The sequence below is a fragment of the Rhinatrema bivittatum genome, chromosome 2 (genome assembly GCF_901001135.1).
Source record: "Rhinatrema bivittatum chromosome 2, aRhiBiv1.1, whole genome shotgun sequence".
NCBI classification, from domain to species: Eukaryota; Metazoa; Chordata; class Amphibia; order Gymnophiona; family Rhinatrematidae; genus Rhinatrema; species Rhinatrema bivittatum.
The window spans coordinates 755,420,787-755,433,769 of NC_042616.1; the positions used below are offsets into that span (position 1 = coordinate 755,420,787).

At 42.1% G+C, this 12,983-nt stretch overlaps 1 protein-coding gene across 1 annotated transcript in view; it reads right to left on the minus strand.

Annotated features, from left to right (window-relative positions):
- The window catches only part of ENPP2 (ectonucleotide pyrophosphatase/phosphodiesterase 2), a 639,793-nt gene that overhangs the window by 481,364 nt on the left and 145,446 nt on the right, over window positions 1–12,983 (minus strand). Inside the window, 2 exon segments of the mRNA XM_029591948.1 lie at window positions 4,981–5,100; window positions 6,315–6,394. Coding sequence (XP_029447808.1) covers window positions 4,981–5,100; window positions 6,315–6,394 — 200 coding nt within the window.

Here is a 12,983-nt window from a genome sequence, read left to right on the forward strand (position 1 = left end):
GAAGAGGCACGGTCCGGTTCTTCATTGTCCGAGGACAGAGGAATTGGGATTGATGCCGGAAGAGGGATCGATGGTCCGGAAGGAATGGGGCACCGAGGGAAGTGCACCGATCAGGGTGTCCAAAACGTTTGAGGAATGGAGCCAACCCGGTAGGCACCGGATCAGGCATCAGTATGGGCGTCTATGCCGGCGGTGACTAAAACCCCCGAAGGGCTTGAAGGACTGCCCTCTTGGACCATCTGGTCCAATTCCTCCCGGAAGGCTGGTGTGGGTAAAACACAGCGGCCGGGGTTGGAGGCTGAGTAGGTATTGCTGGAGGGTCCACAGAATTTGTGGAGTCTTGGCACCCGGCCACCGTTGTAGGTGGGGGAACACCCTCTGTGTCCTGGGTCCAGAGGAGGATGGGGTTCCTCTCCCCGGGACTTCTTGGAAGGCGGCTTGACCGAGGTCGATGCTGATGGCTTGTCAGTGCCGGCACCAGATGAGGATTTGCGTCGGTGCCGGTGCTTCTCGCGATGCTCGGCCCAGTCCTTCTCCGGCGCCAAGGATGTTGAGCCTTTGAGTGGGACGATGCTGGTGAAGTCTGATCATCGTCTCTCAATGTTGAGACGTCGATGGAGAAAGAGTCGAGGATGAAGAAATCTACCGACTCGGTGCGATTTGGCTGGAGTTGATGGAGACGAGTGCTTAGAGGCAAACAGGTGCTCCATCTTCTCCAAGTGGGCGCGGCGGCCTTTAGGGGTCATTTGAGCACAACTAGTACAGTGTTGGACGTTGTGGGAAGGCCCCAAACATAAAACACAGATGTCGTGAGGGTCCGTAATGGACATAGTCCTCGGACACTCGGGGCACTTCCGAAACCCAGTCGCCATGTTGAAAAAGGGGCGGCGCACAGTCAGTGGCCATCGGGCACAGATAAGAACACCGCTGGGAACCGACCGCAACAAACGTGGTAAACTTACCAGAACGTTAGCGGAGGTCGTCAGTCGATGGGGGGACCCTGGGACGGGGAAAAATTTCAAAATTTTTTGAGAAAGTTCCGTGAGGAAAAAATTGTGAGAAATTCTCACAGAGCTCCTAAAGACCACAAGGCAACTGCTGCGCGGAAAAAAAAAAAAAGAGACTGAAGGAGGACCCCTGCTGGATGCAGGATTACTGCCATGCTGGGCATGCTCAGTGTGTCAGTCAAAGTTCTAGAAACTTTGACAAAAAGGTGTTCCGTGATAGGGCTTCCATCGATGTCGTCACCCCAAATGTGAGGACTACCATCCTACTTGTCCTCAGAGAAAGCATGATTTATTTATTTGATGATTTTATATACCATCATTCAGTATTTTATCACAACAGTTTACAGACATCATAATAAAATTACAAAATATAATTACAGGATTATTGAAAAAAACAATAGAAAGTAAAAATTATAAAAACAATAATCAGCTCACACTAAATAGAATGAAATTACAAGTTACATTTGGGTGGGAGAATCCAAAATGGCGCTCGCTTGAGAGAGGTTGTGTGCGGAGGAGCTCCCGTCTTGGTGGAATACCTGGTTTTGATATGCCTCACACGAAGCGAAAGGGTAAGCTCCGGGTGGAATATCCCGACCACCCCGATGCAGGCCCTTTTGCAATCGAATATTAGAGAATTTCTTCGCACCCCACGGCAATTTCAACCCCGGAGGGGAGATCCGCGGTGGCGTTGGGCGGGGAGCTAGGCCTAATGCCTTTGGATGTGATGACATCGTTGAGCCCCGGGGCTCCCAAAACGCCTTCACCCCCCGCGTGCAGACCCGATACAAGATCCGGGGACGAAAGCTCGACGGAGTTGCCGAGTGATTTTTTTGTCCCTCGGGAGGGAACCTGCAGAGGCAGACCGGCTCTCTATCGCTGCAGGGGGTAAAAGTTCAACGCAGCACATAGACCAGCTGCGGCTGGAAATGAGCGGAGAGAGGAGATCTTGAACGGAACCCTGCAGCATTGATACATCAGGGGGGAGAAGGACTGTCGGCTGGCCCAGAAAAGGGGAAGGAAAGCAGACAAGAAGGATTGGTAAGAGCTATTTCTTCTTTATAACTGAGATAAATCCTCAAAATGTGACTTTAGAATTAGTATTTATTTATTTATTATTTGAAACCTTTTATATACCGGCATTAGTAAGCATACATCATACCGGTTCACATGTAACTAGAAGGTTGGAATTACAATCAACAGGGAGGGGAAAACTGGGAGGAATATACATAGAGCAGGCAGGTTGGAAATTAAAGCAATTAACAAGTGTAACAGACTATTTACAGGTATATACAAGGTGGCTTAAGCAGGATACTGACCGGAGCCTAAATACAAATGGGAACCAGTTAGGCGGGGGCTGGTAGGAGGGGGGGGGGGGGGGGGGGGTTAGTCAGGGTATGCTTGTTGAAAGAGCCACGTCTTAAGTCTCTTTCTGAACTTGGAGTAACAAGGTTCAAGCCTGAGGAAGGTGGGGAGGGCATTCCATTGTTTGGGTCCTGCAATGGATAGAGCGCGGTCCCTAGTAGCGGAGAGGTGGGCTTTTTTTATAGGGGGAATAGAAAGGGTGCCTTTGTTGACAGATCGAACAGGTCGTTCAGAGCGTATGGGAGAGAAAGGATCGTCAAGCCAGTTGGAGTTATGCGAGTGGATGGATTTGTGCACTATGGTAAGGATTTTAAAGAGTATACGGAATGCTACGGGGAGCCAGTGGAGTTCTTTGAGAATGGGGGTGATATGATCAGCCTTCCGTGAATTGGTGATGACCCTGGCAATGGCATTTTGGAAACATTTGCAAGGGTTTGATGGTGGATGAGGGTAGGCCGAGGAGGAGGGCATTACAATAGTCAAGCTTTGAGGATAGTGTAGCTTGGACGACCGTGCGGAAATCATGATAGTGTAGGAGGGGTCTGAGTTTCTTCAGAATACTGAGTTTGAAGAAGCCTTCTTTTAGGATGGCGTTGATCTGTTTTTTTAGATTGAGTTGTTGATCGAGAATTACCCCAAGGTCTCTTACTGAAGGTTGGGATGTGATGGTGTTGAAGGCTGGGTCTTTGGAGATCAGGGATTTAGGAGGAAAGTGGGGAGAGATGAGGAGCAGCTCTGTTTTGGAAGAGTTTAGAGCGAGGTGGATGTTGGTGAGGAAGTCATTTATGTTGGAGAGACATGAGTTCCAGAGTTCTAGGGCATCTGAGAGAGAGTTGTGAATGGGAATGAGAATTTGCACGTCGTCTGCATAGAGGTAGAATTAGTATGGAAGACTCTCACCTCCCTGGAATCTGCTATAGGGAATTTATCAAGGATAATGACGGACACACAACAGCGAGTTTGTCAAATTGAACCTTTAATAACATCTCAGTCAAGCAAGATACAAGAACTGGAAAAACAAGTAGCACAGATGCAAACCACACAAAACACCTTAATACAAGGAGAACTGATAAATTCTAGAAAAATTGAAAACTTAGAAAATGAACTGAGAGCTAAAAACTTAAGAGTTTTAAACTTTCCTCATATTGCTCTAATTTCCCCATTAGAGCAATTCAAGAAATATCTTCTGGAAACTTTGCAGCTTTCAAAAGATTTAATACAATCTATAACAAAAATATATTTTATAAAACAGAGAGAAAGGATGGACAATGCGATCAGCCTCTAAATTTAGGAATTGGAAACTTAACAGAATTTCTTGAACAACCCTCAGAACAGATTGACTATTGTGGGACGTTGTTAATAAGTTTTTCATTGGTATCAGAAAGAGATATGATCTTGAAACTTTTTCTAAGAATAGAGAAAAAAAAGTATTTGGGATTTAAGCTATGGATGTTTCCAGACTTGACTAGAACGACCCAGCAAAGAAGGAAAATTTTCTTGGCAATGTGTCAGGAGGCCAGGGGTATAGGTGCACAGATCACCATACGTTATCCTTGTAAATGTATTCTTAGATTAAATGATGTGAGATATATCATTTTTGATCCTTCTCAGTTAAGAATATTTTTAGATACGCATTCCTTGACTAAACAAAGCTCTAACTAATTCCTGTTTTGGGATTTAAGATAGTATTTCATTGCTGTGCCTCTCTTTTTCTTTTTATGGAAAAAAAATGTTTTCCTTAATTACTCCCAATGTTATAAGGATTCTTCCTCCTTATTTCCTTATAAAGGGATGACTTGGTTTTGTGAACTTATTTCATGTTTGTTCCGCGTAATTTAAATGGATATACCTGTTGGAATGTGATGTTCCTGTATTTTTCTTGTATACCTTAATCCCAATCTCTTGATATGTGTGTATTGCTATCATGTTTGTTTGAAAATTCAAAAATAAAAAATTATAAAAAAAATAAAAATAAATAAATTACAAGTTAAATTTAAATAAAATATGAAACAAGTAACAGTTAAAATACATTTAAAATAAAGTAAAATAAGATAAAGATAAAAGAATAATAATCAGCAATAGGCAACTCCAGTCTTCAAGTGCCACAAATAAGTCAGGTTTTCAGGATATCCATATCTATGAGAGAGATTTGCAAACACTGGCTCCACTGAAAATCTAATCTAACATATTTGTGGCACTTGAGGACTGGTGCTGCCTATCCCTGAATTAGAGAAACAGGAGGAGGTCAGGCATGGCTGTCTTTCCCAGAAATGTCGGTATTTTCTGTTCTTGCCTCACCATAAATGAAAGTTTCTAAGAATGAAAACCAGTACCATGGGGGTTAGCACTCTGCCATCCAACCTTACTGGGGATATTGTTTTGAAACAACTATTCCAAAGTAGAAAGATTAAACTGCCCTATATACAAGTTATCTGGTTAAAATGTATCTAGGTAAGTACCCAAAGTATTCAAAAGTAAGCATTTACCTTGATGACTCACAAGTTACCAGGTTAAATGCCTTTGAATACAGGCCCTCAGACTGTTAACAGATATTCGTTATTCTTCTGACTCAGATGCAATATGCAAAAGAAAAAAAAATTGAACTTACTGGTTGACCTCCCCACCATCTGTGGTGGAATTTTTCTCGCCCTCGAAGACTGAAATTGGCATCAAACACAGGGTCATGCATCGAATTGCCAATTATCCCATGCGATTCTGGATAAAGTCCCTTTATGCAAATGGATGTTGATTAGTTAAATATTCACACAAACAATTCAGAATTTATTAAGATAATGGGCAGTAAGGTTGCTGTATTTAAGAAAAAAAGTTTCACAAATACAAATGATTTAGTTCTCAGGACTGACATCACCTTGTTTGACTTAATGCATAGATATTACATTTCACAATTGGTTATCTAAATAAAAATTAATCAAAACTATTTGCAAAAGCAGCAAGTATTGTTAAGAGTATACATTTTTACTCTGTTCAAGGGTTTCCCATTCTGCTAAATTTATTTATGCTGCTGTTTACCTATGCCTTCCTATTAGTCCAGAACTGTATTTAGGTATTTTAGTAGCGAGGGCAGGCAAACATATTTGTACCCCCTAACCCCCAATTCTGATCCCTGTTTCTCTCTTCCTCCTATTCTGATCCCCAGTCTTTTTAACTTACTTCCTTTTCCCTTCCCCACAACCTTAACAGTAGGAGGTTTTTCCATCTGCTTCCAGTCTATGCATGTATTGCCGTCATTTTTCTACTCCAAAACGGCTTTGTGCACTACCCCTATCACCCATCCTTATGTCCCTAAATTAATCCTCTGAAAGACAGATGGTGCTGATATTCACTCTGTCACATATGTTATCATCCCACTAAAGAAGCCCAATGTATTTGAACGCAGTCCAAGAAAGTGTAAATTATATTTAATATCATTCCAATATTGAAAAATAAAAAAAAATGTTATCATGGCATGGAAGAAACAGCAGGAAACGAGGGGATGACTAGAGAATTATGGGACATGGTAGGAAGACAATGAGCTATCAACAGAACTTGGCGCGAGAGTGTAAGATGGAGGGGAAGCCAGAATGGTAGTGGGATACTTGAAGCTGAAAAAGTACAAGCAGAAGAAAAATGCAAGGAATCTGTTTACCAATTGGTTTAGTCATCTGTTAATTTGACTTAGGACTTAACTTGTTTGTTTATGATGGTGATAGAGAGAAAAAAAAGCCAGCAAGAACTGATTGGAAGTAGGGATTGAATTAGCAGAAGAGAATTTTGAATTTACTCCCTTACTGTAGGTATACATAGTTATGCAAAAAAAACAATTCAAAATTAAGTCAAATATATTAAACTTAAGAGGATCCCATAACACTTTCTCATTCTGGGTCACACAATCCATCAGACAGGTCTAGAAAGATTTCAGAAATAAAAAGATTAAATACTTACAGTAGCCAGAGTATACAAATTAGGGAAGGTTTTGGTTGGATAAACTGGTCTCATATAGGGAGAGTGTGTACCACATGTTCCTGATCGAATAAAAACAGGAATACAAATTTTCTTTAAAAAGTGATCCAGATGACAAAATATATAGAAACTTCATAATATTCTATACTTAATGACAGTAACTTGGGAACACGAGCTTGTCGGCCTGCACATTATAAAATATGCCTGGTGAGCAATTTTAAATGGACCTGCGGCATTTGCACACAAATGCTGTTTCTACAGCATAAGTGGGGGGGATTTTAAGACACACGCAGACGCCACTACCAGTTTTACCAGTTCATTCCCAGTTCTCCCAGGTAAAGAAGAGGATTTCCAAACCACCCTAGTTTAAAAGCCTCCTTCTCCTCTGTTAGCCCTGACCCTTAAAACCCCGCTGTGTTTAGTTTTTTTTGTTTTACAAATTACATGCCATCCATAGCAGAAGTTACGCAGTCCGGGACTCCAGCACGCCTGGTGCGTAGGTATTTACATGCAAATTTCAAGGTGAAATCTAGGAACACCCGTGCCTGGCCCAGACCACACCCCTTTATCAGAACTGTTCATTTGCGTGCATAACGGGAGATATGTGTGTACATGTGTGGCTTTTAAAATCCGCTCTGTGTGCGCCAGCCCAACTTATGCACATATGTCACAGTTTTGGCACAAATGGAGCTTTTAAAATTCACCTTAATGTTGCCAACTAAATAATTAGTTTACTGGGGTTTTAGATTAATGGGTTGATTTGGTGCCCTGTACATCAGCTTGAAGAGATGTTTTGGTTTTAAAGGTTGTGAATAATTCTCCTGACACAGGAGATATTAGAAATCTTGTATGATTGACCTGCGAGCATTTGCCAAACAGCCTCCAAGTCTCTTTAGGAAAAATTACAAGTTCTTCTTCTTCTGCCATAGGCCTCAGCCCTGCTCTTGAATATCTCTCACCAACATCACTACTTAGAGTACTCATAGTTAGGGGAGCCCACATCTACTCTATTCCTCAGATCTCTCGATCCTTCTGCTCCACCAGCTCCATTGACTCTAAGCAAGCCTCTTTGTAGGTTGGGGGTCCTCTCCACTGCTCTCCACCCTGGCTCGTCTCCTGAGCCTGGGGGACTGTAGGCCTCCGCAGCCTTTTTAATCTCTCTTTCACACAAATGTAGGACATGGCAGATTCCACATATAAAATTCAGTCTTGGAGGGAGAATATAGACATAATACTGCCAACAATGAAGTTGCATCACCATGCAACTTCCTTTTATTGTGCAAGGCCTTGCTTTTTAATTTCTATCCATGACTCCTCTCTATTGCAGTTGTGAATCAGAAGCTATCTAGGGTCTCCTACTACCTTCTCTACTTACTGTTACTCCATGGTCCACTCTCAGATTAACTCCAGAAACCCACTTTTAAGACCCTAATACAGACAGGCTGCTCTCCTTTGAGAGACTCTCACAGGACACATTTTTTTTTTATCAAATGGCTCACCTCAAAAGGACAAAGCACAGGCTTGGATCAGACCAAAACCTCATTAGTTCACCAGTACATGTTGACACCTTTTATCCTTTAGACCATACAAGCACAAGATGGTGCTACTTATTTATGGTGCTTCACAGCATGGACATGCACACTCATCAACAGGATTGGTTATCAATATCCACATGACTCCTCCTCATTGTCATGGGTTCTACCACACTACAGGTAAGTTCCTCCTTGGCTTCCTCTTTGGGAATTTTGGGTCATTGCATGCTCAGAAGGGTTTTTCCTCTTATTTGGCATAAAAAATCTTCTGCATTCCACAATGCATTCCATATTCTGACAGCCATCTTGGGAGAATCAATGGGGAATCCATCTTGAGGTGTACAAACGTTTTCGCCACAGTTCAAAAACATTACAGAAATGTTGCTAAAGGTTCTGCTGTTACAATACACCCCTAGAAATGCTTCTGAGCACCACATTCTGGCTCCAATTTTATGTAACCCCAGCTAGGAGCACAAAAAAATCAAAGAGGTCTGATACTGGAATTTGATGTTCTGGTATTAGATCTGAAGATTAAAAAAAAAATCACAGTGGTTGGGCAGCTGTTAGATTGCTAGCTCAGAGGCATAAGGGCAATATTGTCTAATGCTAGACAGGGAAATTATCAAAATCAACATTTCACCTGCTGCACAAAATCTTGTCTCTTCTTTTTTCCATTTGCTAGTAGACCCAAGACCTTGAACCCATACCCTAGGATCTCTTAGAGTCTCAATGTTCTGAAGTTTAAAATTAGTAAAAATGTCTTCTTCTGGGGTAGGAGTCAATCAATAATCAAAATTCCAAAAGGATGAGTCACGGAATTACACAAAAGAGATAACAGCAGCAACAAAAACACCCTTAAGAACATAAGAACATAAGAAATTGCCATGCTGGGACAGACCAAGGGTCCATCAAGCCCAGCATCCTGTTTCCAACAGAGGCCAAAAACCAGGCCACAAGAACCTGGCAATTACCCAAACATTAAGATGCAATTAATAGCAGTGGCTATTCCCTAAGTATAATTGATTAATAGCCATTAATGGACTTCTCCTCCAAGAACTTATCCAAACCTTTTTTGAACCCAGCTACACTAACTGCACTAACTACCTTCTCTGGCAACAAATTCCAGAGCTATATTGTGCGTTGAGTGAAAAAGAATTTTCTCCGATTAGTCTTAAATGTGTTACTTGCTAACTTCATGGAATGCCCCCTAGTCCTTCTATTATTCGAAAGTGTAAATAACCGAGTCACATCTACTCGTTCAAGACCTCTCATGATCTTAAAGACCTCTATCATATCCCCCCTCAGCCGTCTCTTCTCCAAGCTGAACAACCCTAATTTCTTCAGCCTTTCCTCATAGGGGAGCTGTTCCATCCCCTTTATCATTTTGGTTGCCCTTCTCTGTACCTTCTCCATCGCAACTATATATTTTTTGAGATGCGGCGACCAGAATTGTACACAGTATTCAAGGTGCGGTCTCACCATGGAGCGATACAGAGGCATTATGACATTTTCCATTCTATTAACCATTCCCTTCCTAATAATTCCTAACATTCTATTTGCTTTTTGACTGCTGCAGCACACTGAGCCGACGATTTTAAAGTATTATCCACTATGATGCCTAGATCTTTTTCCTGGGTGGTAGCTTCTAATATGGAACCTAACATCATGTAACTACAGCAAGGGTTATTTTTTCCTATGTGCAACACCTTGCACTTGTCCACATTAAATTTTATCTGCCATTTGGATGCCCAATCTTCCAGTCTTGCAAGGTCCTCCTGTAATGTATCACAGTCTGCCTGTGATTTAACTACTCTGAATAATTTTGTATCATCCGCAAATTTGATAACCTCACTCATTGTATTCCTTTCCAGATCATTTATAAATATATTGAAAAGCACCGGTCCCAATACAGATCCCTGAGGTACTCCACTGTTTACCCTTTTCCACTGAGAATATAGACCATTTAATCCTACTCTCTGTTTCCTGTCTTTTAACCAGTTTGTAATCCACGAAAGGACATCGCCTCCTATCCCATGACTTTTTAGTTTTCGTAGAAGCCTCTCATGAGGGACTTTGTCAAACGCCTTCTGAAAATCCAAATACACTACATCTACCTTCCTTCACCTTTAGTAATACATCAAGGCCGGTATCTCTTCTCCCAAAAAAGCCATATGCATTAGCCATTCTTCTAACAATATCATAGGTAGTCACATAGAATCATGGACTTCTTCAGAGGAATTTTTCAGAGATTGCCACATGTTTCCACCTTAAGTGCAACTTGGCAAATGCTTAGGATCACCCCCTTGAACATCAGCGTCCATGGTAACCAATAGCCCTGTTAGTCTGGAAGAACCAATAGGCCTAAAAATACCCAAAATCACTTCTTTTTTTCCCTTATTCATACTAAAGAATCAAAAGTACCTACTCCTACAAAGAACATCAGATTTAGAACTGCACAGGACATACTTCCTATTGAGGTCATCTCTATACATGCTTATCATCAAGTTATAGGCCCAAACAGTGCCATCCTCTTCTATACCACCATAAATCTTAAGACACATTACTAGTGACAGAATTTAGAGCATGCACCACTTACATACAGTAACTCCTAGCAACTAAGAAGATGTGGGGTTGGTGAAGTTAAGACTGCCTCGAGACAGTATTTTTGTACTGACTTAACACACCTGGGTCACTAATCAAGAAAAAAAAAGTGTAGAGATCCACAGTCCTGATTTCTAAACTCTGCATGAAAATTGAAGAAAAATAAGATCTAGTTGAATGTGTGGTAACTAAACAGGTTTCTACAATTACTTTAGTCATTTATGTAACTTTTCTGTTTTCAAAAATGTACTAAAGTTCAAATTTACCCTGTTACCTCTTTTGGCTCAGCTCTTTTGACTTTGATCTTAATCTTGCAAATATCATGAGGTTTTCTACTCTGCTATTTTCACAAATCCAAACTAAGACACTTTGGGCAATAACATTGGGAAAATTCTGTATCAGAATAATAAAAAAGCAAGTTTGCTTACTGTAACCTGTGTTTCCGTAGATAGCAGGATGAATTAGCCATGCTGTCTGGGAAGCGTCGCGACCCCAAGTAGGTGGAGTTTCCTCAGTCAAAGAGCTTTGACTCCGTGCAGCTGCGCGGTGGTGCTCCCGCGAGATTCCCTCTCCTCTTCAGTTTCTTTGTAGCCAAGCGAGAAGTAATATACAGAATGTTTCCTTCGTGGGATTGTCTAGGGAGGAGGGAGGAATACATGGCTAATTCATCCTGCTACTACGGAAACACCACTTACGGTAAGCAAACTTGCTTTTTCCCGTCGATAGCAGGGCTGAATTAGTCATGCTGTCTGGGAGTCCCAAGCTCCTGGGTTGTGCCAGTGTCTTTGAAGGTTAGTTCACCCCTTAGAGTAATAGACAGTCTCATCCGTTTTTGAAGTGTGCATAAGACCGCAGTGCCCAGCACTGCATCAGAGGTCATTTGTTGTTGTAGACTATAGGGAGATGTAAAGGTGTGGATGGACGACCAAGTTGCCGCCTTGCAGATATCTATTAACGGTACTTTGTTCAAGTGGGCAACTGATGCTGCTGTGGTGCATATCTGGTGCGCTTGAGGCCTGCTTTGGAGTTTGATAGAACATTTGTTGTAACAGAATAGAATACATTGTGATAACCAACTGGCAATAGTTCTCTTTGAGACAGGTTGACCAGGATCATTTGGATTAAAGGAAAGGAAGAGCTGAGAAGGCCTCATGGTGGATTGAGTCCTTTATTTATAGTATGCTAAAGCTCTTTTACAATCTAGGGAATGTAGAAGCATTTCACGTTCATTGTTATGAGGTTTTGGCATGAAGATAGGTAGAGTAATGGTTTGATTAAGGTGAAACATAGAGACCACCTTAGGCAGGAAGGTGGGGTGAAAGCGAAGGGTCACCTTGTCCTGGTAGAATTCTAAATAAGGGGAGTAGTGAACTAAGGCCTGCAATTCACTGATTCTTCTTGCCGATGTGATAGCTACTAGGAAGACTGTTTTCCAACTTAGGTATTTTATGTGGCTTGTGTCTAATGGTTCAAAGGGAGGAAGCATTAGCTGTTCCAAAACCATGTTTAGGTCCCATAGCACAGGTGGTTTTGTCACCGGTGGTCGGAGTCGTAGCATGCCCTTCATGAATCTGGAGATCAACAGATGATTAGAAATTGGTAGATCGTTATGAGAGTAATGAAATGCTGCTATAGCGCTGATATGTACTAGGACTGATGTGGTGACTAAACCTGCTTCGTAAAGTGTGTGAAGATACTGTGGCAGTTGAGTGGCAGTGGCTGAGAAGGGATCTATGTTTCTTAGCTTACACCACTATTGGTAGCAATGCCATTTTCCAGCATAGTTATGCCTGGTTGAAGGCTTCCTGGATGCGATAAGGATATCTTCCACCTGCATAGGTAGGCCTAGGTGGTTTAATATTTGCCTTTCAATCTCCACACCATGAGATGAAGGATTGATGCATTGGATGGAGGAGGAGAGAGCCCCCTTCCTGTGTTAAAAGTTGCTGATGATTCCCCAGTGGTATTGGTGGGCGTATGGAATGTCGCATGAGATACGCATACCAAGGTTGTCTTGGCCATGCTGGGGCGATGAGGATCACATCCGCTACATCTTGAATGCATTTCTGAATTGTTCGTGAATTCAGTGGAATGGGAGGGTAAACATACATTAAGCCTGGTGTTCATGGAATGAGAAAGGCATGCAGGGAGTACCGAAGTTTGCTGGGATAGATGGAGCAAAAGGTCTGAGTCTGCCAGTTGACTTCCGTGGCGAATAGGTCTATTGTGGGGAATCCTCACTGTTGGAAAACTGTTAAGACCACCTGTGGATTTAATGTCCATTCGTGTGGGTGAAAAACCCTGCTGAGGCGGTCTGCCATTATGTTGTCTAGACCTGGAAGGTAAGTGGCCTGGAGGTATATCTAGGCTGTCATTGCCCATTGAAGTATTCGAATCGCTTCGACACAGTATCCATGAACCAGACCCTCCTTTCGTGTTTATGTAAAACATGGCAACTTGGTTGTCTGTGTACACCATGAGACATGTTCCTCGGACCTGAGCAGAGAAGGTCTGAAGT